This window comes from Tinamus guttatus, unplaced genomic scaffold (genome assembly GCF_059628265.1).
Source record: "Tinamus guttatus ecotype Peru unplaced genomic scaffold, ASM5962826v1 Tinamus_guttatus_pri_ptg000602l, whole genome shotgun sequence".
Classification (NCBI taxonomy): Eukaryota; Metazoa; Chordata; class Aves; order Tinamiformes; family Tinamidae; genus Tinamus; species Tinamus guttatus.
The window spans coordinates 5,613,525-5,640,195 of record NW_028289136.1 but is presented as its reverse complement, the minus strand read 5'-3'; the positions used below and the strand labels follow the sequence as shown (position 1 = coordinate 5,640,195).

The window sequence follows — 26,671 nt, the reverse complement described above, 5'->3', positions numbered from 1 at the left end:
CAGATATTGGTCCTGTCCCTCATTCACCACAGGGATAACTGAAAAGAAGTGCCTGGGCATCTGTCATGGGGCTCCGTGCTCATTTCTACTCCCCGTAGGGTAGAAAGACATGGGAAGGGAGCACAATGTCTTATGTCGTCGGCCTCTCATTTGGGCATTTTTTTTGATTTGCCCTGGGTCAGAGGGGAGAAAATTAAAAATATGCCCTTAATTTTGGAGCAGGAAATAAAGAGACACCAGAAGACTGAGCTGTGGGAATAAGAAAAAAAAAAAATCCCCATTACATCCTCAGTGCTTCCTGGGATGTCATTCCATGGCTTTGTCTAGATGAGACATTGCTCTGGATAAAACAGTCTGTAGCCCTGAAATGCTTTCATCTTTGACCTTTAATTTTAACCTTATAAAAGAGAGAAAGATATTGTCTGCCTTTGGGATTGCCTATATGATGCTGCTACATTTATAGTAAGATTTTTGTTGGATCATTTGGACAAGCCCCTGTGACATTTGCACATGTAAACTGACAAATGTCCTAGTTTTCTGAAGACAGTGAGATCATTGAGTACTTTCACTTACCTGAAAGTAACCTCATCTGGATTCTAATTCTGTAAAAATATACACCAGGATTAAATTTCCTTTAATTCTACCTATCATTTATTTTTTGATTATAACAAAAAGTCATATTTTGGCCAGTTGAGTCATCAGGTAGTACAGAAGAGAAGGAAAATTTAAGCAGTCATTTGTGTCTGTGGTTGTATTTCCTCTGTAGAGTGCACAGCAACAAATCCAGATTTAGAGTCCTGACTTGGATTTATACTGGATATAAAACATCACAGTTGCAGGACAGTGCTGATCTGGCTAAAAATCACAGCCATTTCAATGCTGTTAAAATGTTCAGAGGTAATCTGGTTTAAAAAGTAATTTTCCATGCCATCCTAATCCCACAGCCATCATAAAGTTGGTATGAAAGCAGAGAGTCAACAGGAACTCCTTATTACATCCTTTATTATTGCTGTGTAATCAGCGCCTGTGTCTGTCCCATGTCAGTTTTGTACTTGTGGGAGATGTGATAGAGCACAGAGCTGAGAATAATGATGATGAAAACAAAAAGGAGAACGATACCTGCTCATGAACCTCTGGCTAGATGACTTCCAACTCACAAACCTGCTGTGCAAATGGCACCTCGGAGAATGATCCTGCTCATTTATTTGTTGTGCAGGAGCAAGATCAAACGTGTTTCAGCAGAACAGAATGGACTAGGATTCAGCCACTTGAGAAAAGTTGGCTTTTTTCAGTTTTCTCCAACATGTAGTTTTGATCAGCGTGAGGCTTTCTGAGTAGGAACCAGACGCAAAATTCAGGGCCAGACCTGGGTTATCACAGCACACCGGAACGTGGTTCAAGAGTTTTTGTTCCTACCAAAGTCCCCTTCTGCACCTGGGATCCCTAGGGATCCCCTTCCTCTTCCAGAACCCTTGGGCAGGCAGGGAAGCCACCTACTCGACAGCACTCTGTGCTTTACTGCATTTCACTACGTGTCTCTTGCTTTGCAGAGTACTCACATTGACGGGCACAAGAAGAATAGTGTGCGGCACAAACTGGTCTCCTTAACACTCAAGAAGAAATCCAAACTGACGGAGGAGGTGAGGGGAGACGCTTGGCCGCCTGGCAGCACAAGTGCCGTTGGATTGTCTGCAGCCCTCTCTGACTCTCTTCTGCTTTTCCCTAGACAACATAGAACCAGCCCTCCTCTGGGTTTGGCGCTACCTGTCTCTCTGCCTGAAAGATTTAAGGAGTGTTTAAGGGGAAAGGTTGGCTTCCCGTGTCTCCTTGAGTCATTCTGCACTTCGCACCGGCCTGCCCTCGGGTCCCGTTCTCCATCCATCCAGCACCTTCCCTCCCCTCTTTCACAGTCCTCCATCCAGCTGCCGATACCTGTCACCCCTCCGTGATGGTCTGAATGTCACCCCTGCTTTTAGATTCCTGCCCTCCTCAGTGGCATAGGTGGCAGAGATGGGGTATCTGAAAGCACTTGTCCACCCCCTGCTTCTGCTCCCATCCCGTGCCAGTGGCAAAATTCCTGATGGCAGCTGTTAGCCCAAGGACAAGAGCTTTTGAATATCCCATCTTGAAAGGGTGAGGAGTAATAAGCTATTTGACAGGGGATAAGAGAAGTGGAAAGACATGAATTCGGTGTTCTTTTACACATGCCTGGTCCTCCTCCAGAACAGGCATCATCTTACCTGATTCTAGGTGCTTAAGAGTACAGAAATCCCTGAGTTAGGCACCCTCATTCCTTCTAGAATCAGTGGGGATAAATAGGGTCCAATTCTTCTTATAATAAAGTGATTGAGGACACACTCTAGAAATGCCCCTATCTCTGCAGCGGCTCTAAGGCCGATGTGACTAGCTGAGACAGCGGGCTGGTAGGTGGATGCAATGCCATCCCTGTTGTCACAAGCAGCACCATGCTTATGTGCTTTTGGCTGCATCACTAGCCTGGGGAGGGGGTCTTTTTTATTAGAGTTTTAAAGGTTTTTTAATACAACTGAGTTAAAGGACCAGACCCTCCTTGGTAGTAAGACAGAGTTATTCCAAATATCCTAGGCGGTCCTTTCTCAGCTGCAAGTCTTGCTCAGAGCTGGGATACAAGGTGCTGTTGTAGAGAAGCTGAGAAATGTCCAGGCATATGGGAGAAAATAGACAGAACCTTCTTCATATTCACCTGTATGAAGCCAATAAAGTAACACCCTCAGCACTTGTGAAGTGCTAGATTGAAGTACTAGAGCCCTTCCAAGACCTTTCCTGGCAGGAAGACAAGTCTTCCTGGGGGAGTAGCACACGTGTGGGATGGGGGTGGGGGGACACAGTGACCAGCTGTACTGAAAGAGAGCAATGTATCTGGTTGGCAGGTGACAAAGAGACTTCATGATGGTGAGTCCACGCTCCAGGGTAATAGCATGCTCGAAGACCGGCCCACCTCCAACCTGGAGAAGCTCCATTTCATTATTGGTAATGGCATCCTCAGGCCAGCATTAAGGTTAGACACCAGGACAAAGGCTCTTTTCATACCTTGTTCATTAAACTATTCTTAACCAAATGTTTTTGCTAGCATGTGCAGCTGAACAAAGCTCACATTCTTCAAGGTGTGCTGCCTAGTATGGGTCAGGCTGTGTCAACTGTTAGTTTATATTTCAGGCCTGCTTGAGAGCCCCTGGAGGAAGGCTCAAAGATTTCTGAACATACTAGTACTGGGTTGATTTATTACCATTTTTGTTCTTTGCTGCTTGTTGCTTTCCAGTTGACCATTTAGATCTCTTTTTCTTGTGTAAATATTTTTAATGCATGAGGCTCTCAAGCATATTACAGTTGTGATTTACAGGTAAATTACACATCCAAAAACTACCAAGTGACAGATTAAGGCTGACTGCTCACCTTTGAGTTAGCTCATTCATAGGTGCATGTTACAATGCAATCTTATTTATGTGTTTTCATACACTTTTCTTTCATGCCACTCTAATCATGCAAAGAGAACAGGCAGCCTCATCTGATGAGCAGCTTCTCTGCTTTCCATTTCATCCTCTCAGTTCACCATGAAACCCTTAGCCTTGCTTTTTGGCAAGGTTAAAACCAAACTGAGGATAAAGCCAAAAGTGGGCATTGATTTCCAAAATTGAGATACCTGTGAATATCAGAGGATATTCCCTTGTAGGAAATGAGGATAGACTCTTATCTTCCAAAAGTGACATTCAGCTGCTGAATTGCAAGACTATCTTTTCTCTTCCTCTAAGTGCTGTTGACCAGCTGTGTAGATTTCCACCTGAAGCACAGGGAAAAGCATCACTTATTTGAAGCTGCAGGACTGATGATCAGTGACATTTTAGACACAAACAGATGACCAGAGCAACTATCATTATAATATCCTTGTTCCAAAAGGGATTTTTATTTATCACATTCAGATGGAGATAGACTTTATGTCCATTGACCACCCTGTGAACTCTAAATGCTTTCTGATTCTTGTTGCAGGGATGAAATCTATTGTCAAATCTGCAAGCAGCTGACCCAGAACCCTTCCAAAAGCAGCCACGCCAGGGGCTGGATCCTGATGTCCCTGTGTGTGGGATGTTTTGCTCCTTCTGAGAAGTTTGTGAAGGTAAATTGCAAAGGATGTTAATCTTGAAATTTAGCTGCTGATACATTGTATTTTCCATCCCTAAGATCACTCTTTCTCATGGGTTTCACAGTGAGGGAATCCTGTTTCTTGTTTCTTCTTTTTTTGACAGAAATTGTAATACCATAAAGGTCTTAATCAGAAAGAGAAGTCCATATTAAGTAAATTAGACAACAAATTCAGATGAATCCATCAGGATTGTAGATATATGAAGATGACCAAAATGTGTTTAAGCAATCTCTACTAGGAAGCATTATTGTAGGAAGTTACCAGTGGGTGATGCACATCCAGAATGGCCTATAATATTCTCTTCCCCTGTCCCTTGGAAGACTACTTTCCATACAGATATAAAACTCTACATTAAAATGCAGCAACTGTTGCATTTGCCTGTATGATTTCAGGCAGATCTGTCATGAAATAGTACTACACAGTTGGTTATAAGTATAATTTAGTATAAGAAATTGCACATAGAAAAGGAGACTTTTTTTAATTACCTTTCAGAGTTGCTTTCTCCAGGCTGGAACTTGACCTGCCGAGTGTTATATTGGCAATGTCAGCCCTTTAAATAGCCACATGGGAAATGACATATAATATGCCTTATCTTCAGAAGCACCATGGACAACCAGGAGGACTAAAATCAGCAGAAGCTGCTAAGTGGTTGACACTCCTGAAAATCAGATTGTTGTTAAGGATTTTTTTTCCACTGGAGCAAAATCCCTTTTTTTTTTTTTTTTTGGCCTAGATTTGAACAACTGAATGAGTTACACATCTAGAGCCTAGATAACACCCACTGGACTGCTTGAGTTAATTCCATTTGGTTGGCTCATTGCAGCAGGCTCAGCACTGTGTCTTTGCTTTGCCGTGACATGACAGAACTTCCTTTGAATCTCTCAGATTTTTTTAAGACTTCCGTATCTGCAAGTGCTCCCAAGCCCACTGAAGTTCAAGACTTTCCATTAATTTCTATACACACCAGATCAGATCATCTGGTCCTTAGAGAGCTGAAGCCAAGAATAGAAATTCTTTCTTCATCCCAGGGGCTGTCACTAGGAAATATAATAAGGCAGATAAATCACTGGCAAAGGAGCAGAAAATTAAATTATGACTGGAAATGAGATATGAGAAAGCATGTTACAGGAAATAGTGCAGATTTAAATCTTCAGTAGCAGAAGCTTATTTTAGGAAAGCATAGTATTTTTCGGAAATCATTTATGAATTACTCTGAAGACCTGAACATGTACCTTTGCCCTAGGTTCTGAACAGTGCTGAAATATATGATAATATTCCAAAAGCCTCATATGAATCGTAGGCAGTAGGTAAGCGTTTTTGCACGTTGGGACTGTGGGGTATTCACACCACCTAATTTCAGATACCCATCTTCTCTTTATAGTACATGGAAAGAGATGGGCTACTCCGGAGGGCAGTTCTGAGAGCATAAGCCAACGTTTTCCCTAAATCTCCTTCCAAAACAATTTCCATGTCCCCATGGACAACTGTGGTGACAGCAGCTCGAGTTTGAGTGTCCCTTGCAGCAAACCACATTGCAGTTATTTGGCAAAGTGCAGCTGCAGGCAGTGGCCTGGGTACCTGCAGAGCTCCTCCAAAATCACTATGGTTTTCCATAGGGATGTCATCAACAGCCACCAACGTGCAATGTCAATCAGAAAATTTTGGGATAAAACAAGCTCCTAGGGAAACGTTAATCTGGCTTCCACCCGCTACATTCCAATACAAATTCTTTTTGTTCGTTTCATGAAATGCAGAGGAATATTCAAAGTCTGATGGATTTCAGCAAACTTCTGTTTTGAAGCTCCATATTCCAGGCCACCTAGTCCAGTCTATTCTGGGCAGTTCTAGGCCTCACTCTGCTATTCTTAATCTATCATTGTCATGTTTGCAGATGTTTGCAATCAGCTGACATCTGATTTACCCTCTGTTTACAAACTCTATCCACACATTAGCTACCCTTGGATGAAAGATAAATGCATGTAGATTGCCAGCCAATTAGCCAGCAGATATTTTGATAATAAAAGTCTTTTACCACTGTTGCCCGGACTGCTCATTTAGCAACAGCTGCCTGCCACTACTTTAACAGACAGAAAAGCACACAAGAAAATCAAAGGGTAAATATTTCTTAGCACTTCTGTCCTCTGCCCTTTCCCATGGTGAAAGCATACCGCAAATACTGTGTCAGATGTCTAATTATTTTCTGCATGAAACTATCAGGATTAAATTTTCGTAGCCAAAATGTTCCTGAAAAAGAAACTAGGGATTTCAAGAATCTTTTGTGTCTGAAAGTTATTCCACAACTTTGGAAAATGTCAGTTAGGCAGAAATAAACATTTTGAGAAAGGTTTAGTTGATAGCAGGGAAGTCTTCAATATGTTTTCCATATGGCTGCTTCTCAACATAAAGGGCACACCTTGATTCCTATATATGCTAGAAAGCCCTAGTAAATCATATATTAAGCAGGGGTCAAGGTGCATTAGCACTCCAGTTCTTTGTACCTTGCTTCCAAATAACAATGGACCTTGCTGGGAAGGTTCAGTCGCAAAGGGAACTTAACTGGAGAAATCTGAAAAAATATGTAAGTACGTGATTCATTCATTAATTAAAGTACATTTTTACACAGCATTAATGTTTACTATCATTGGCATTGGCTGAAACGCACATAAAGAGCCTGTATTATGTGATCATTTATTATTACTGATTAGAATATCTCTACAAGTTATGATTGACAGAGATGTGTTATCATTCAGGGAGCTGTCTGTCTATCTATGGCACTTCCCTGAAAGATATTATTTACACAACTATTAGTCTTAGCTGCATTTTAGAGATATTTGACCATGATATTTATGAAATATTTTTAAGTGTATCCATCATTTTCCAAAGTTGCTTAATTTTATATTTTTCTATAATAGTGTTGTTGTATTTTTAACATATGATGAAGTACTTCAAATTCTGGTTAAGGATCTTTTAAAATATACTTTTAAATAAAAAGAAACTCTTTAGGATAGCTGTAAAGTACGTTTTATACTGGTAGCTAAGTATTTGGAAAGTGTATTTGCTTACACTTCCCCTTGATTGTAGCTTGTTGGTCTTTTTCATCCACTCACATCTCTGTCGTATTCTCAAGAACATTTTATATGGCTTATCTTTAAAATACAGATATTGAAATTAATGGCAATAATAAGAACATAAAGGCAACTGCTCTGGCTTCTATCAAAGATGTCTAGCCTGGTATCTTATCTCCACCAAGGCCAATAATGTATGGTATAAGAACAAGGCAAGTGTCCAGTCCATCTTCATCTCTGCTAGCCTCCGACAGTGTGAGCCTTGAGTTTATCCCTGCCTTTAACAGTCACAGCATGGCTTTTCTTCAATAAATCACTGTGTTTTTTTCTTTGAATCCTTGGAAATGTTTGGTCTCTACTGCTGATGGTCTAATTGATTCATTTCTTATTGCAAACAGTATTTAAGGAACTTTATCAACGGAGGCCCCCCTGGTTATGCTCCCTATTGTGAAGAGAGGCTGCGGCGGACGTTTGCCAATGGGACAAGGACACAACCACCCAGCTGGCTGGAACTGCAGGTAGGAGCCTCCATCCCCACTTCCAGCCTGGTGGGGTGCAGGGTTTGTGCCTTGCCCTATGACATGAACCCCTCATCTTGTAGGACCGACAGCTGCATGACAAAATACATATTTATCTCAAAAGCTTTCATTTATTTCTAAAATATTGCAGTCCTTATGCATCCAGGCCTTTCTCCAGAGCATTTTGAAGAGCCCTTAGGTTACATCAATATTTGTAAATTAAATATACTTAAGCATATCAGGCATTGAGGCCAGCTGGCACGGAGCAGGCCGTGCATATGCTAGGAAGCTTCTTTCCATATGAGACAGGCTGTGGTCAAAACACCTGCTGGGAATAGTCCCTGGAGCATTACAGCTGCCTGGGGCTTGTTCGGAGACAGTAGTCATTGGAGCAGGCCCAGTTTATGACATATTTGATAGTTTGCTAAGGCAATTTAGTAACATAGAGTTTTGTTTTGGTGCCCAGCAGCACTCCAGATGTGCTTGAGTTTACTAGGCTAGACACTTTGATAACTGAATGCCTTATATATATATATATATATATATATATATATATAGGACTTCCAATTGCTTTTTCTGGCCAACCATGCATTATCTTATTGAGGATTATGTTGTAGTAGTATTGAAATGCAGCCAGTCCACTGACTCAGGGTTTAACGCTGTTGTGGGAGGGAGGAGTACATATATAAATAGTCTAGTTGGGCTTGAAATTCATATGCCTTTATAAAGCTTGACTTCAATCTATTAGGCAACCAAGTCCAAGAAGCCGATCATGTTGCCTGTCACTTTTATGGATGGAACAACAAAAACCTTGTTGACGGACTCTGCAACAACTGCTAAAGAGCTCTGTAATTCTCTGGCTGACAAAATCAGCCTGAAGGACAGATTTGGATTTTCGCTTTACATTGCGCTGTTTGACAAGGTATGTCCTGAATTGCAGTACTGACTATTCCTATAAAAGAAAAGGAGATTCTCCTTGCTGCCACACATCTTCCAGAGGGATGAACAACCCTACACTCTGAGCAAATATGAGCCTCAAGGTCAGGAGGAAACATATCTATAGTGCAGATGCTAGTATGGTTTTCACAGTGGGAGTAGCTGAATATTGGAACAGGGAGCCAGAGAGACTGTGAGATCTCCAGCCTTGGATATGTTCAGGACTCAACAAGACAAGGCACTGAGCAACCTGAAATGGAGCTTTGAGCAGGGATTTGGACCAGAGACTTCCATATGTCTCTTCCAATCTACTTGATTCCTTGATTCTATACTGTTATACCAGGAAAAATGATTTGAATTGAATATCCAATAAAAAAACAATCTGGATTTTTAGGCATGGGAGCAACTACATTTAATGTGCATAGGAAAATTCGTGGTTGAAATTTAATTGTTAAAATGAGCTAAACCCCATGCCTTCATTGCAATTCATCCCAAGCTATTTAAAGTAAAAACATATATTTCTTCAGAAATTCCATAAAAATAAAGATGCATGCGATTGAGAAGGGAAAACAGATCTAGGGTGAAACTTCATCAGATGAGACAATATTTGAAACTCAGTGAAGCAGAATTATTCCTATAGCTGCTATGTAAGAGGGCAGAGTATGTTCTCTGCTCCAGAAGTGTCCACCTCTGCCTCTAAATGGAGAATGAAGTGCTTTATTCTCTGTTCTTCTTGGGCTCTTTTGAGGAATATGCGGCCATTCTTTTGGGAAGTTCACTCATAGATGGCAGAGTCCCTGTGCCAAGCTACAGGCACAAGAGAGAGATGATAAACAAGGGCTAGCTTTCTCTTCTGGGTTTATTTAATGCTTAGTATGGCTGAATACAAGTCTGTAACTTTTAAATAGGGTATTTCAAAGCACTGTATGAATAAACAGCAATTTATAGTTGGACCTTTGGCTTTGATAATTCAAATAATTTTCTTCTTTTGTTCTGACCTGGGAAAAAAGGTCTCAGAATAGAATGTCTGTAGGTGCTCTACAGTGGCATTTCTCTAACTAACTCAACTATGTTGGCTGGTTGGTGGGAGACACTTTGATTTTGGGGGCTTATAAAGGAAATTTAGATGAGTGTCTCAGATGCAGATAGCTCTATCTAGAGATGTAAAGATTTAGCCACACAAATCCCCTCTTTTTCCATCTGTCCTGACTAGGTCTCTTCACTGGGAAGCGGCAATGACCACGTGATGGATGCGGTGTCTCAGTGTGAGCAATATGCCAAAGAGCAGGGAGCACAGGAGCGCAATGCGCCTTGGCGGCTCTTCTTCAGGAAGGAGATCTTCACTCCTTGGCACAACCCCAATGAGGACAATGTGGCCACGAATCTCATTTACCAACAGATCGTCCGGGGTGTGAAATTCGGGGAGTATCGGTGTGACAAGGTAACTGCCCCTAAAGTTTACAGCCCTTTACTGGGCAGCGCGGAAATTCTCCAGTGGGAACGTGTCATTATCCTACCTGAGATAGATAGGCCTTACAACAAATGATGTTCTTGCTTTACTAACAGCCAAAGCTCAACCTCTCAGAAATTTGAAGTCACCTTCCACCGAATGAATGAGCCAACATTTTCCTACTCCCAAGCAAATGCCCAACTGGTCTGATCCAATGTGTAACTCCTGCGTGATGAAATAGGTTTCTCCAAAACCTATTTCATCCAAACCTTCCTTACTGAATATCCACCTGGGAAGCGAGAAATACAGAGTCAAATTCTCTTGACTGCAGAGACATCTGACCTGCTTGAACACTCCCCCCTGTTGAATTTTGGATGGGAGAGACAGTGATGACCTTCATCTGTTAGCCTCAGTTTGGTGTCAACAGGCCTCCTGTAATCAGTCAGATTCCAGTCAGAATTATCAGTCAGAAGTATGCAGGGCGCTGTTCTGAGCCGAGGTTTAGACATGAGCAATGTTTTTCAGGACGGTGAGATTTACAACATGCGATGCAATTCCAGTAATACAGCCATAAGAGGAAGGTACATTAGGATTAGAAATGTAAGCCCCTAAAGTCTTTAAGAACTTGCAGAATTATGCCACTGTCACTGCAGTGAGCACCTGGACTTGCTGGACTTCTAAAGTATTAGAACTGATGGATGCACACAGTGGATAAAGATGTGGTGTCATGGCCCGTGTAAGGTGTTACCTGCATGCAGGATGTGCGGCTGTTTAACTGCTACTGGAAGAGCCCAGGGGAAGTATTAAGGCCTTTTAATGGACATTTGTGACAGAGGGAGAGTGAATAATCTTTTCTACTAATCACTGAATAGCTGTTCATAGCAGCAATGCTATGTGTACTATCACATTGGATAGTACAGGAGCATTAGACTTACCTAAAACACCAGTGAATTTCTACTGAAAAGTTTCCACCCCTATCTGAACCAGCAGTATATCCTTCCTTTGCAAAGGAGTCCCTGAGCTATGTGGTACGGAGGTTGGGTTTGAATGGTTTGGTGACTGTGTTATGTTGGCTTGTTTGGCTCCCACAGGAAGAAGATCTGGCAGAACTGGCCTCCCAGCAGTACTATGTGGACTATGGGTCAGAGATGGTGCTGGAAAGGCTGCTAAATCTAATTCCATCCTACATCCCAGACAGGGAGATCACAGCTTCAAAAACAGTGGAGAAATGGGCTCAGCTCATTATAGCTGCACATAAAAAGGTGGGGATATAGATCATCATCATATGTCAGTCTCCAAAGCTCAGTTCTTGGCCTTGCTTGAAGCTAAAATAAAGGGAAAGGGCAGATTCTGCACTAGCCATGTTCAGCATTACCACTGGTTTTGAGGAGAGATCTGACAGATGAAGACAACCTGCAGAGATTCAATTGCTTAAACATGGATGCTTCAGGTATCCTCACTCCAGAAACACCTGGATCTTGCAGGGCCTCCATCAGGCCTGTCAACTGTATGCAGAAGTCCCAGATATCCAAGGATGTCCTAAATGAAGTAAAATGCCTGCGATTGATGGTTAGATAGGACTATCAAGTTGAGAGACTTCACTAACATTAGCAGAATCTAAAGTTAGTTGGGATGAATCCCACCCAAATTGTTCGTTTTAGGTCCTTGCCCAGCCTTCTCAGAGTGGAATTACTTCCTTCTGGGAGGCAGTATTTTTCTAAGAGTTCATCCACGTCCCAACATCACCAGATGACATGAGTTAACTACATTTCAAGGCAGTGTTTTTCATTTGTTATCCTCCTGGCTATAACTGGATTTCTGCTCCACAATATTTTGTTTTGCTTTATCTGTAGGGAATTTACACTCAGAAGAGGACAGACCCCAAAAAAGTCAAGGAAGAGGTGGTGGATTTTGCACGTTTCAAGTGGCCTTTACTGTTTTCTAGATTTTACGAAGCCTTCAAATTCTCAGGTGAGTCAGTGGGACACATACCTGTAGCACAGGCAGCAACAAAGGAAGGAGAGTTAGAAACTTAACACATGGAAAGATTTCATGGTTCTTCTGACTGTTTTTTTTTTTCAGATGCCTTATTTCTTTGTGCATCCTAATTAGAAATGGCTCAAGCTATGAATCTGGCACTATTTTTCTCCTAAAGATAGCACTGATTTTTTTTTTGGGGGGGGGGGTCATTACATCCTTGTTGTGGTTTGATGAGGGGCGGGAAAATTTGCTAAGGGATGAATCCCCTTGCGTTCCAGCCGATCCTCAAAGCTTAGAGGGACTGGGGGCAGCTGGACTCACCTCTTAATAGGGATACCAAATACTGTGTTAGCTATATGCCCAACTCCAGCAGTATCGAATTCACCAACAGTCTGCTCACCATCAGTCCGATCGCCTTCCTAGGAGTGAATCGAGTTCCCAAACAGTGTGATCAGCGATAGGTCCGACTCTGGCAATATCAGGTTCACGAACAGGCTGTCGGCTGTAGGTCCGATTGCCTTCAAAACAAGTAGTCGAGTTCATAAATAGTACAATTTGTTCAAATGCAATATTTAGAAAACAGGTTTTGGATGTCAGTACAGGAAATTCTCTACTACAGTGTGGGATTCTTAGCTAGTGCCTAGTGTACAAATGCGCAATCATCACTCACCCAGAAGATGGGAGAGGGCTCTCAATCTTGAGGAGTCTCCTCAGGCAGTGTCCTGACCCAAGGGGAGGAAAGGGGTTCAGCCTGTCGACTGATCCAGAAGTTACAATGAAGCCTTCCCTCTCTCCTCTTCCTTCTTTCCCCATTCCTTCTTCCCCAGTTCTTACCACCCCGTTCTTCCTCTTCTTACTATATCCCTCCTTAGTTCACCTTTTATATCTTTTCTTTTACAATTAGGTGGAGCTTAAGTGACTCTAGTCATACTTACTTTCATTATTCATTGGTTTAAAAAAGTCTCCCGAGTTAACTGAAAGTCCATAGAGCATGCTCAGTGGGGAGTAATCGTTCCTTGGAAGCCGGTAACTTCTGGGATGGGGTTGTGTATTGGTATTATAATGACATTAGAATGAGGAGAAGTTTGAGCAAAGTCCATTGGAAGGGACTGATCTGCCACCATTGTTGGTCCAGCACCAGACATCTTAACGTACTATATGCGGCTTATCAGCTGCGTGGTACAACCAGGTTGCCACCTCTGCAGGGAGTACAAGAGAGTTTGGCCACAGTGTCTTCACTCCACTCCACCCTCTATTCGCTCGTTGTCTGCACGGCACCATCAGATTACCACCTCCTCATGGAAGCCAACAAAGTTTGGCCATGGTATCTCTGTTCTGCTCCACTCTTCGTTTACTCTTATTAGTGTGTGCTAGGAGGGCAGATTGTGTTGCCAAGGGAATCATGGAGAAGTAGACTCCGCACATATACCGGCCATCCTGGAAGTGGTAACTGTCTCTCACCTCAAGCAAGCCTCTGTAATGCCATAATCATAATGCCTAGTTTTTCTCTAATTTCCCCTTTCTCGGGCAATTCTCTCACAATTCTCATTTGATAGGCTCACATTTTCCGCATCTTAAGACCCTTCAGGTGCTGACTGTATGTCTTGTCTTTGTCCTAGGGCCAAGCCTGCCTAAAAATGATGTGATTGTAGCGGTCAACTGGACAGGGGTGTACTTTGTGGATGAACAGGAGCAGGTTCTCTTAGAGCTGTCTTTCCCAGAGATCACAGCTGTGTCAAGCAGTAGGTGAGGAGGAACAAGCTTAGCTGGTGATTTCACCCTAATCCAGTCATTTTTCAGACTTTGTCTCTCACTCTGTTGATGCTGTTATCTTTCCTCTTTGTGTTTCCTATGAAAATGTACCCTAGAGGGGGAAAGCTGCAAGGGCAGAGTTTCACTTTGGCCACCATTAAAGGTGATGAATACACTTTCACCTCCAACAACGCAGAGGATATCCGAGACCTAGTGGTGACCTTCCTAGAAGGACTAAGGAAAAGATCCAAGTATGTGGTCACTCTCCAAGACAACCCAAACCCTGGTAAGTGGTCCGGCCCAGTGGTAAACAGATAGACCAAATAACTACTCCAAAAGGATTTGGGGAGGGGGAAAAAAAAAAGGAAGAAAAAAAAAAAGGAAGAAGAAATTAATGGTTGTCTTTCCTGTAGTGGGAGAAGAATCTGGCTTCCTCAGCTTCCTCAAAGGAGACCTCATAGTTCTGGACCAAGATACAGGAGAACATGTGATGAACTCAGGCTGGGCTAATGGGTTCAATGAACGGACCAAGCAGAGAGGGGATTTCCCAACAGATTCTGTTTACGTCCTGCCTACAGTCACTATGCCTCCCCTGGAGATTGTGGTAAGCTGTCTTATGGGATGACGCAACTCTATACGATGCAAAGCCTAAGGATGTCAAAAGCCCTCCCAAGGAGCTTGGATTAATCTTATTTACTCCACACCAATCTTTTCATTTTGCATCTGCTTCCTCTCTCTAGATAGGTCACGATCTGTTTATCGCAAATACATCTGGTAACAGAGACCCGTTTGTCCCACAGGCACTGGTCACCATGACCCCCGACCAACGACAAGATGTTATCAGAACGTCCCAGCTGGCAATTTCAGACAGTGAAGAGAGAGTGAAACCATATACCTTGGAGGAATTTTCCTATGATTATTTTAGGTGATATTTTTATCCACCTTCAAAAAGTGTAGGAGGTAGCAGTGCGTCTCCTGATAGTTTGGAATCAGGGACATAATTTTGTGGTTACTGGAAAACACTTTAAATATCCCATTGAATGACTTTGTACCTCTGCAGCTTCCACACTGCTATGTGGCATTTTAGCTGTATATTTTCCTTAGATGAGATTTTTTGAAGGATTTCCTCAGACTGGCTCAGAGTAGGTGTAGTGGTGTGAAATTTGGTAGTGTGATATTAACAGTCTGATATCCCTGTCCTACAATCCCATCCATAACACCAGACTGTATATACAGCAAGTGAATTAGGTGGGGAAGTTCTGAAATCAACTCTGAAGAGTTAAGCGTACACCACTGCTGAATAAGTCTTACCAAAATTCCCACTCCTGGTCAGGTGAGCTGTTAGTCTGTTGAGGAAGACCAAATCCTGTGGGAATCCTTCCCCCAGTTGGATTGTTCGTGTGGGGAATACACTTTCACTCTTGCTGCCTAGCTCTCTGATCATCCATCTCCATCATCCTTCCTCCTGCGTTTGGAAATTTGGGGTGGGAAAGAGAAAGTTGTTTCTGCGCCAGTACTTAGGTAGAGTCCATAAGGGACATTTCTGAGCTCTAAGAAAATACTAATGGATATCTTTGGGCAGAATCAGATCTGGAAATATGCTAAACTTTAAATGGCTGTTAAGTGCATCAGTTCATTAGCCAAGTGCTGTAAGCAGCCCTCACAAGTGAGGCTCTGGCCACATCCATTTCCTGTTATCCCTGTAACCACCTTTCCTTTTGGTTTGCCTTTGTCATCAGGCCACCTCCCAAGCACACCCTGAGCCGGGTCATGATTACCAAGAGCCGTGGGAAGGACAAGCTGTGGTGTTACACCCGTGAGCCTATCAAACAGCCATTGCTGAAGAAGATCTTGGGCAGTGAGGAGCTGTCCCAAGAAGCCTGTATGGCCTTCATTGATATCCTTCCACTGCCTGGGGGAGCTCTGGGGCATTAGCTGTGGTAGATGAAAGGCTGAAGCTGTTTAGGGCCAGGAGTGAAGCTCTTCAAAGTCTTGTGTTCCCTCGAATGGGTTTTGATCCAGATTTGATGATGCTCAACTCAAGAATCCCTGGGATTCAAGGGGTTCTGTACAGCTTGATAATCAAGGGCCAGGGAGCAAGTTATTGATTCCTGATGGTCAACACTGCTTAGTGGTTAACTCACTAGCTCTGCTCTGATCTGCTTCAACCACTTCTCTCCTCATTCATCTCCAATTCATCTGTTATAAAGGGGTGCAAATATTCTCTTTATTGAAGATGTAACACAGTCTGTGTGGCCTTGGGGACAGGGTTTGATAGCTGAATCTCCCTGTATGACAAAAAAAAAATGTAGTATGAGAGAGACTAGTTGAATGCAAACACAGATTCAGCTTGTAGAAGTAACCTTTATTTTTTTGGTGATACTTGACTGTAGGCTCTAGAGTTTAAATAATTCTGCTATTATAAGCCTACTACTGATGCTATCATTATTGCTGCTACTACTGATTTTCTCCTGATAGCAGATAGTAATAGGAGGAGAAATTAAAAGGACTGACCAAAAAAAAAAAAAAAAGAGATTTTGCAATTTTTTCTGCCTCTTTCTCTGTTACAACATTTTGCTTCAGAAAATTGTGGCCTCTTGTTAAGAAGAACAGTTACAATGAACATGGTGGTGAAGGCCCTCATTTGGTTTGGTTTAAGGTACTGCAGCTCCACTCGGAGGTGTCTTCAGGCCTCTGCCCAATGACACCAAGTGTAAATCCAGCCCTTTGCAGAGGCAGCTCCATATGTGATTGGATAATTTAGTAATGACAGAGATTTCCTAGGCCTATATATGCCAACCCCAAAGCAATTCTTTCTGATCTGAGACGGTTAGATGGTGTATCATAAAAGGAGAGAGCTCAGTGGAACTTTCCTGAAAGAATTTAAAGCCTTTACCATATACTGTGCCCCCTCCACCAAAATAAAGCTGCTTCTGTAGTCATGTGTAGGAACTCTTTAATCACATTGCCAACAGCAGGGTTTCTCCAGACCTCCCAATTAGCCGATCCTTGACTCCTTTCTCCCACCTGTGCTGAAGTATATGGGTGACTACCCATCCAAAAGGACTCGCTCAGTCAACGAGCTGACAGACCAAATATTTGAAGGTGCCTTGAAAGCTGAGCCCCTGAAGGATGAAATCTACTGCCAGACCCTAAAGCAGCTCACAGACAACCACATCAAGTAAGAGTCAGCAGCCTTTGCTGGGTAAAGCAGTCCTGGACATGAGATACTGAGGAGCAGGGACACACTGTTGTCTTCCATATAGCTTCCTCAGCATTTCCTCCCATTTTCCACCTCCTCTGAGCCCACAGTTGGTACCTCCTGCCAGTCAGTGTCTCCTTTCTCAGCACTAATGTCACACCAAAGCACAGAGCCCTGTCCCTGCAGTGAATGATAATTTTTCCTCCTGGGGGGTGTCTTCTCATTTAGGTACAGTGAAGAGAAAGGCTGGGAGCTCTTGTGGTTGTGTACAGGCCTTTTCCCTCCAAGCAACATTCTCCTGCCCCATGTCCAGAGGTTTCTGCAGTCCCGAAAGCATCACCCTTTGGCAGCAGACTGTATCCAGAGACTCCAGAAAGCACTGAGGTACGACACAAAAAGTCCTACGTGGTCCTGCCCATGTCACAGCTTCCACACATGTATGTAGGAGATGTTTCAACATCTCTCTGCATTCGACCAAGATGAAAAAAAGGGAGGTGAGGTGGTGGACATTGGCTGATCTGTGGCATTTGTCACCTCTTGTTTTGCAGGAATGGATCCAGGAAGTACCCACCCCATCTTGTAGAAGTGGAAGCAATTCAGCACAAAACCACCCAAATTTTCCACAAAGTTTACTTCCCTGATGACACCGATGAGGTAAAAGGAGGAGAAGGAAGTTTTTAATTCCTGTCAAGATCAGACAGTGTTCTTACTAGAAACACAAAACACACCCATATTGGCTCTGATTCAGAAGAAAACTCCAGCTGGGTAACGTAATGGAGCTCGCCAGCAGCAGGGCAGGGACTGTCTCCGGCAGCACCTGTGAGTAGGTAGCTGGAATCACTCCTCCTGCCCTGGGATAACACACAAATCCTGATATTTGCACTCAGGCACCTCTCATTAAGTGGCTTAAACACCAAAAAGGCAGCTGGTTATATTGATGCCAGAGCAGGTATGCATGTCCTTGCAGATATCACTATCTAATGCTGTTTAACCTCCCAGTGAGACATTCATTTTTCTCTTCCCTCTTGCCTATGGGCACCTCTAGTATTTCCAAGTGGGTGTATGCACAAAGCTGTACACGTCTATGAGGGAAAAGGGGCAATTCCTCTCCTGACCAGCATCTCATGCCCTTCTTCATCTGTAGTGGAGAAATGAGATATCTGCTGGGATTTCTCATCACTTTGGATTTTTTTTCTATGGGACCAGCAATAAGCATTACACTGCTTTACACATGCACATCTGCATGAAAGAGCCAAAAAGAGGTGATATAAATGCAGAGCACAGAATGCAAAACAGGAGGTGACTCCTGCATGCAATATCACTAATTGCATTGGAGATGGGTGGCTAAGTCGCTTAGCACATCTGAGACTTGATATTCTCAAAGAGAGGACACAGTGGAAATTAATCTTGAGTAGCAGAGGTGAGGCTCTTCCTTTCTTTGTAGGCATTCGAGGTGGAGTCCAGCACAAAAGCCAAGGATTTCTGCCAGAACATCTCCAACAGGCTGCTCCTAAAGTCCTCTGAGGGTTTCAGCCTCTTCGTCAAAATCTCTGACAAGGTGAGTGACTCACACAGAGGTGGGGATGGCCTGGAGGCACCTGGTGCTGCATTTGGCATTTCTGGTGATGCAGTTCCCAGAGGGTGCGCGGTGGTGGATCCAGGCCTCCCCTGCTCGGTCATGGGTGAGAAACATTTCTCAGCAAGCACAGTGGTCCTTGTAAGTCAGATCCAACCTGCTACACTCTGGTTTTGCAGTGCCAGAACCATGGATTACAGTAATCATCTAAAAGGTCTTAAACAGGAGCATGGGTCATCCTAGTCAGTCACAGGTAGATCTGTTACCTGATATTACTGACTGTCATCTTAAAGCAGGTCAGGAATGACAAGAGGTGCCAGCAATAGCCAGGTAAAGTTCTCTTAGCTTCAGAGTGGATGGTGACCCTGGCACTTGAGTCCGTGCTGATCTAGGGATCCAACAAGCACCTCCCTGTATGCAGGATCTCACACAGTAATTGCAACCCATTTCATTCCTGGAGCGACTCTGAGTGATGCAAGAGACAGTTGTTTACAAAGCACTCACTATATAATGTATCATCGGAATGTTAAGGACATTTTCTATAAGGTCCTTAAGAGAGCACAGGGGAAATGCCAGATGTAGCGGCCAAGTCATCTTGGCCCCATCAGGTGGTTGTCCCTGTGATGTTGCATTGATTCTGGGAGAAGGACATAGGGACCATCAGGAAAAAGAGGTAAAAAAGACAGGTTGTTGCCTGAGATGGGTTTGTAAAGATGAGCTAAGTACAAAAAACATGTATACTTATTGCTGCCTAGAGTAACTAGAAGAAAACAATAAAGACAGTCATCATGAAGGGAAAATAATCGCTCTGGTGAAACAAGAAGCTGTGATCAGGAATAATGGCTGAAATTAGAGACAGGACCTGTAGGAAGAGTGAGGTGTTGATGGTGACTTTCTCACATTGGCCATTTTTAACACATCATCCTAATGGGCACAAAGCAGTGAACGATACCAACAAAAGACAGGGCCAGCCCTGCCTGAGGCTCTCACTGCGTGATCAGCATTTGCAAATATGTGCTGTGCCCTCCAGGTCATCAGCGTGCCCGAGGGAGATTTCTTCTTCGACTTTGTCAGACACTTGACAGACTGGATAAAGAAAGCAAGACCGGCGAAAGATGGTAACGGTGAATTTTTCTTGGCTGTGGGTCACACATAGTCATGCCTTGGTTCCCCTAAGAGCCCCCCAACCCTTCCAAACAAGGTCGGCAGCCTCATTGCACAACACTGCCGAGGTTGTGTTGTCCATGGAGACATCACGAGGGAGATGATCTGCCCAGGGGCTCTGCTACCAAATGAAGCTAGACATATTCCACTTTATGAAAGCTTTGCAAGGGAAAAGCAGACTTTTCTCTTCAAGCTGCACTAGGGCCTTGGGGCCTTGCTGGCAGCTTTACCAGCGCCCCGTCCTCCCCGTGTAGCTGCTCACCGGTTCCTTTGCACAGGTATAGTGCCTTCTCTCACCTACCAAGTGTTCTTCATGAAGAAGCTGTGGACCAACACGATGCCTGGAAAGGACTCCATGGCAGATTCAATCTTCCACTATTACCAGGTAATTTACGAGCCTTCAATATCAGTGAAGACTTGGGAGGAACTAGAAATGGAGTAGAAATACTTCCTCCATCTTCAAACATGCCTTAAATAGGGCACTGCCAAGTGTTGGCATGCATGGCAAAGAGCAGCCATCATGCTTTTTGGGAACAACCAGCTCAGCTAGGGTTTGGGCCAGATATTCTTGGGCAACGAGCAAGAAGGAGAGAGTGTATCCTGCTGGCAGCCTCTGCAGAATGTCTGAATTCAGAAGCATCCTGCAAGTTTTCAGCTTCTCCATTCTTGGATGCTCTGATCAGTCCCAATGGACTGCCAGCAGTCAGGCAAGAAGTTGAAGTGCTTCTGCCCTTGTTACTTCTGGAGTGAAAGAGACACCTTCATGTCTGAAAACTCACTCTCACACAAACATTCATACTCCCGGTTGAGTTTTCATCTGGAAAAAAACATCATCCCAATGTGACTGTACCTCCTAATGCTTTGCTAGTCACTTTTCCAGCATAACGGCAGTATGTAGTAGTGGGAGAATATATTTAAAATCCCACAAAACATACAGAAAAGGCAATATGATTCCAAGTGGCCATTACTATGCATGGATTTTCTGACAACAAAAACAAAAGGTATCTGAGACTGTAGGTTCACTCCCTCTTAGTAGTTCTGCCAAGCACAGGAAGTTCTGCCTGTGATCTGAGAGACTGTTTTAGATCAGGGAAAACTTTGAACATCTAGTCTGGTCTCAGCTGGGCAACCACTTGTCCACCAAATTCATCCAAAATGCTAGGAGGCTGGAGACCTCCACAAACTGCATTTAACACCCAAAACCTTTCCCTCCTTCCATACAGATTTTCCCTGAGATGGAGGGATGGGGGCAGCCACAGAGACCCTGTGTGCAGGGTGAAGGTGTATGTTGCACAACAGGATACAGAAGGGAAATAATACAGTTTGGGAAGCAGATGCATGTGTTGGCACAAACTGATGCTTCCCTTCAACACCTCTGGGGAGGTGGGGATGCCTCTGGGGACGAGGGTCCGTGGTTATCCCCCTCTACCTGTCCATGGCTCTCTCGCCCATGCAGGAGTTACCAAAGTACCTGCGTGGCTACCACAAGTGCACACGGGAGGAGGTCCTGCAGCTGGCGGCTCTCATCTACCGGGTGAAGTTTGAGGATGACAAGTCTTATTTCCCCAGCATCCCCAAACTCCTGAAGGAGCTGGTGCCCCAAGACCTCATCCGGCAGCTCTCTCCAGATGACTGGAAAAGGGTAAACAGCAGCTGTAGGCCACGGGCCAAGCCCATCTGGGGGAAAGCCCAGCATCTCAGAGGACTTGTCTCACACCCGACTTTGAGATGTCACTATGAGTGACCGGCATTCCCTCTTAAGCCTTAGCAGAGCCACAGCTGCCTCAGGACCATGGGAGGAGGAACCTGTGCATGCTGTCATAGTGTTGTGGGCTATGCTTGTGCAACACCTTGATGCGATTGTTGCTGTAGTGCTGGCTGCAGCACCATATGGACACATGCTACTTTGCGGACCACAGAATGGAGAGATTTTTCTCCCCACTTTACACAGGGAGACCTGCAGAACAGGGAAAAATGGTTCTAGAGCCATAGAAGGATGTAGCTGTCTATCTGTCAAAAAATAGTCTTGTAATTCCTTTCTGTGTGCTGGATCTTGAGTAACCAGCAAACTATTGGCTTCTCTGAAATGATGGTTTCTTAGTCCCTTCTGCTGCTTAAATCAGAATATTGAACCTTATAAGCATTATAACTTGCTAGCCCACCTCATCTAGGAGAGGTGGTTCATTTATGTGGTGTATTCTTTGAAGCAGAGACTATAAACTACATCTCTCCTCCTTGACAACTTCTACTCCAGCCACCAACTCCCATCTTGGCCCAAGCCAGCCACCCAGCCACTCACTGGGCCCAGATACCCACTCTGAGGCTGAATATTCCCTAAACCATGCTAAAGGTGGCTGTCCCCAGGGCTCAGGACTTTGGGCTAAGCAGAAGAGAACTGATTCCCAGACACACAGAAAGGACTTGCAGAACTTTATCACCAGACTTATTCCTTCTCATCAACAGATACTTTTGTTGATGCTCCCCTAGCACTGGTAGACAGATAAACACCTGATGTGTTTCTGCAGTTTATTAGTGGACATCCAGGGAAAGAACGGGATTTTCTTGTTAAACAGCCAAATTACTATGAAGTACTTACGGTTTCTGGTGGGATAAACCATCTTTTGACCTTCTTTCCTTGCAAGCATCATCCGTCATACATTGTGCAATCCCTCCAGCTCATCTCTCTTCTCTGTTGCAGTCCATCGTGGCATACTACAACAAGCATGCGGGCAAAACAAGAGAAGAAGCCAAGCTTGCCTTCCTAAAGATTATCTTCAAGTGGCCTACATTTGGATCAGCATTCTTTGAAGTGAAGGTACCTGCCTTATTTGGGGCTTCCCTGGCAGCTTTGAGCCAAGGTCAGAGACCACATATCATGGAGAGGCTGCAGGGGTATAGGGTTTTCCTGGGCCAGTCTAGGAGTCATCCTGGTGAAGAAGGGGAAGTGTGTGAGATCATTCCTCAGTAAAGGACCAAGACACCTGTTTACTGCCATCCTTCCTCTTCGTGCAGACTGAGGCATGTAGAGCATCAGTATATCTCAGTTATGATGGATCTGTCCTTACAGCATGTTCTGTTTTGCTGAGGCATAGGGAAAATATGCTTTTCCAAGGAACAGCTCTGCACACACCAAGAGCCAAACCCAGACCAGCCACCTCATCAAACTCCCAACAAAGGCAATGGGAGCCAGTAATCATGAAGTGAGATATCTTGGGCACCTCGTTGCAATGCATGCAAACATCTTGCTCCAGTTGCTGATCAGTTCCTTGAATTTATGCTCCCCATTTGCTGTCCATGCCTACCTTAGATGGCATATGGGATTTGAACATAGACTGTGATATTTTTTCAGCAAAAGAGCTAAGGAATCTGTGTCAGGATTAGGAACTGAGTCCCTGTCCCATGGCCCTGGGTCATCAGTCAGACAAATTGGAAACCCTGTTGTGCTGACACAGGGCTGGGAGAAGGGATCGCCAATGCTAACAAAACAGGATACAAAGATCAGTAGAGCAAAAAGCAGTGTACGTTTGGTCTGGAGATCCCTTCCTTGACAAGGACAGGATGGCTCCTCATTTAGGAGACCACTGAGGCGAGCAAGGAACTTAATGCTGCCAATAACTCACTCCCTGGTTACTGTGCATGTAAGACAGCTGTGAATATTCCTGATATCTTAATGGGCTCTATGCTTGTCTTTAATAGATAAAGCAAATACAGTTAATAGGTCACCAGATGTTGGCAGGAGAAAACAGTGAGGAAGTAGGAAGGAGTCTGATTTTGCATGCGACTTCTCGTAATTGCTTCATCTTACTTACCACAGCAAACTACAGAGCCAAATTATCCAGAAATCCTTCTAATTGCCATCAACAAGCATGGAGTCAGCCTCATTGATCCCAAAACCAAGGTAAGCAGGACTGAAGTCTTCACTAGATGCTCCCCCAGCCATCTCCAGCACCTCTTAGAATCAGAGAAAAGACCTTAGAGATCATCGAGCTCTTCAACACCATACCTGTTAAACCATGTCCCTACGTGCCTCATCTACACATTTCTTAAACTCTGCCAGGGGTGGTAACTCCATCTCTTTCAGAGGTCATCCCATAGAGTGCGTTGTTCAGAGCAACGGACTGTCTCATTAAGCCTAGATACAAAGGTTGGATAGATAGAAGGGTTTCCAGAGGCAGAGGTTCATTATCTTACAGAGCCATCCCAGCTCTTTTTAACATAAGGGTTGGGAGAACCAGCTGCTAGGGCCTTTAAGATGAAGAATACACACAATCCTCAATTAGGACTGGAGCTAGAGTAAATGAGTTTCTACTTAGTACTTCTGTCGGCCACACGGTCCTTCTAGTACAACTACACTCTACAGGTGCTGGATGGTCTCATATCTCTCTCTGTCAATCTCATGAGGCAGCAGTACAGTCCATCTCAGCAGACATCCTTGCTCTGCTTTGATGGAAAACGGACATGGACATGAGGAAGCCCCAGAGCCCCTCATGAAAGCTGAAACTCTTGTGTGTTGAGTGTCAGTGTTTTGTTCCCTCCAGGATATCCTCATCACTCACCCCTTCACAAAGATTTCCAACTGGAGCAGTGGCAACACGTACTTCCATATAACTATCGGCAACCTGGTGAGGGGAAGCAAGCTGCTCTGTGAGACGTCCCTGGTAAGGAGCAGTCAAGATTATTGTGCACTGTCACACACACTGGAGAGGACAGGCAGAGGACCACAGAGCGGATTTTCTGCACTATGCACGTTAGAACAGCACTCCCCAGTTAGAACAAGTCTTGACATTAGCAGGCCAAAATGTCTAGGGAAGAGCATAATTATTTCAATATATAATGACACTTCATCTTTATAATCTCTCTGCTTTCAGCAAACTTTGTCTCAATTTCCTGGGGTAAAGGGTTCTCTTAGAGTAAGCCTGGAAGTTTTATTTCTTCTGGGTTTCAGCACTGTGCTGTTATTTTCTCTAGAACTTCTTTTCCTAGAGGGTGGGTCAAACTTGTGTCAAAACTGGAAGAAGTTTGTAGGAAGTCAGCCTGCTTCTAGGCAGGCTGCTTTTAAAGGGAAATTAAAAATTGCCATGAGACAAAAGAGCTGAGGATGGATTGGGGCTATCACGTCAGGCAATCCGATGTTCAATGATATCCAAAGAGGGGAGGATGTGTTGAATACATAAGACCTCACCTCTCCTTCCTGTTCATGTCTGCAGTGCTTTACCACAGCAGAGTGCTCATTGCAGGCTGCCCTGTGGCTCTCTCCAGGGCAGTAGCACTGGACTAACCTGGTACATACACATTATGACTCTGTTTAGCTGATGAGGGCTCTGAATGGGTCCTTCATCCAACTCAAGAGTGAGTCTGAAGTCCTTAGGGTGTTGCCATCCCAGGAGCAAGGGGCACTGTTCACTCTTCTGGAGTGGAAAGCATATTAAAGCAAACATGGGGTCAGGAGAGCTCTTAAGTCCTTTTACCAAGCTCCTCTGCCCAGCCCGACCTTAGCATCAGTCAAAGGAGTGAAGTCCACCTTGGTCATCAGTCTGTGTCCTACAGCAGATGAAACTCTGTCAGCCAATGTCTTATCCTCAGCACCCTGTCTGCCATCCCACCTTACCTCTCTTGTTTAGACTGCCTTAAGCCCAAAACGTGTAAAATAAATTTTTCTGATGGCTTAATTTTTATTAATTTGGGACATACAAGATGCTGTTGGCCATTTAAAAATGCAGTTCCTTTCCAAAGCCCCCTATATCCTTGGTTTGAAGAGCATCTTGGGACAGTGAATTCCTCCATATCATACTGCATTAGGAAATGGTATTAGGCCCTTGAGCCTGGTCGAGCGTTTATGTCACCCAAGGAGTATGGTGGAAAAGGGTCAAAAAAGATCTGAAAACTTGAAAGTCAACAAGTGGCAGCCTGGGCCTTCAAGAGGCATGAGCTAGAGACCATAAATTGTGCTATAAGGGCGGGTAACATCTTCTCCCTCCTCTCCAGGGCTACAAAATGGATGATCTTTTGACCTCGTACATCAGCCAGATGTTAACAGCCATGAGCAAACAGAGGAGTGCAAAGGGCGGCAAGTGAACTGCAAGAAGCCGCTGGCATGTGGCCATGGGGCTTATTCACCAGCTGAGGCTTGTGGGGTACCCATGCAGCTGGGGGAGAACCTTTTCCTCTCAAATGTGGAAGATGAGCCGAACACCATCCGGGAGTTCACTGGACTCTGACCTTGAGGGCTCAAATACCACCTCCCCTTCCAGTGAAGATGACTATCTCTGACCTCTCATCCTCTTTTGCCACCCTGTACCTCAACTCTGTCTTAAACCTCAAAGATTTCCAAACACCATCGCTCTCAGACAGAGACTGAGCAAAGAGACCCTGGCAGGATGCTTGCCTGGAACCAAATGGTTGGCATTGCAAAGGCTCTGGGAAGAAGAGGAGTGTGTGTGCATGTGTGTGATGTGTGTGTGACCTTTTATTTTTGTTTTGTTTTTTAAGTAAAGAGAGAGCTACCAGGGTGCTAACGCCTTTTGGAGAGGTTATGGGCATTTCAGGTTGAAGAGAAGTAACAGAGCCCGAAACTATGCTGGAAAGAGATCCAGTGAACACTCTAGGTCTCGTATTTGACCTTACAGAAGAATACACTGTGTTCTTAAGAAGAACAAAATGAAAAAAAAAAAAAAATGGCTGAGGGGAGTGCATTTAAACTAGGAGTCAGAATAAACAAACCACTGATCGAACAGACTAGAATACTAAAGTGCTGTCTGTGCAATGCTGGAGATATTTAAAGAACAAGTTTTTAAAACTTTCTTTTCTTCCTCTATTTATTTTTAAAAATATTAAAAACAAGCAAAAAAAAA

The 26,671-nt window shown here is 44.0% G+C and overlaps 1 protein-coding gene across 1 annotated transcript in view; it reads left to right on the top strand.

Moving 5' to 3' along the window:
• MYO7A (myosin VIIA) overlaps positions 1–26,179 on the top strand; it is a 77,807-nt gene extending 51,628 nt beyond the window's left edge. Inside the window, exons 27-50 of the mRNA XM_088534993.1 lie at positions 1,551–1,808; positions 2,910–3,037; positions 4,024–4,150; positions 7,641–7,760; positions 8,509–8,682; positions 9,910–10,137; positions 11,238–11,408; positions 12,000–12,117; positions 13,746–13,872; positions 13,995–14,164; positions 14,292–14,482; positions 14,679–14,803; positions 15,618–15,775; positions 16,906–17,059; positions 17,309–17,464; positions 17,629–17,734; positions 18,525–18,638; positions 19,687–19,774; positions 20,099–20,205; positions 21,277–21,462; positions 22,519–22,635; positions 23,635–23,718; positions 24,359–24,478; positions 25,806–26,179. Coding sequence (XP_088391119.1) covers positions 1,551–1,808; positions 2,910–3,037; positions 4,024–4,150; positions 7,641–7,760; positions 8,509–8,682; positions 9,910–10,137; positions 11,238–11,408; positions 12,000–12,117; positions 13,746–13,872; positions 13,995–14,164; positions 14,292–14,482; positions 14,679–14,803; positions 15,618–15,775; positions 16,906–17,059; positions 17,309–17,464; positions 17,629–17,734; positions 18,525–18,638; positions 19,687–19,774; positions 20,099–20,205; positions 21,277–21,462; positions 22,519–22,635; positions 23,635–23,718; positions 24,359–24,478; positions 25,806–25,895 — 3,417 coding nt within the window. The 3' untranslated portion in view covers positions 25,896–26,179. The remainder of the gene's footprint in view (positions 1–1,550; positions 1,809–2,909; positions 3,038–4,023; positions 4,151–7,640; positions 7,761–8,508; positions 8,683–9,909; positions 10,138–11,237; positions 11,409–11,999; positions 12,118–13,745; positions 13,873–13,994; positions 14,165–14,291; positions 14,483–14,678; positions 14,804–15,617; positions 15,776–16,905; positions 17,060–17,308; positions 17,465–17,628; positions 17,735–18,524; positions 18,639–19,686; positions 19,775–20,098; positions 20,206–21,276; positions 21,463–22,518; positions 22,636–23,634; positions 23,719–24,358; positions 24,479–25,805) is intronic.
• The last annotated feature ends 492 nt before the right edge of the window (positions 26,180–26,671 follow it).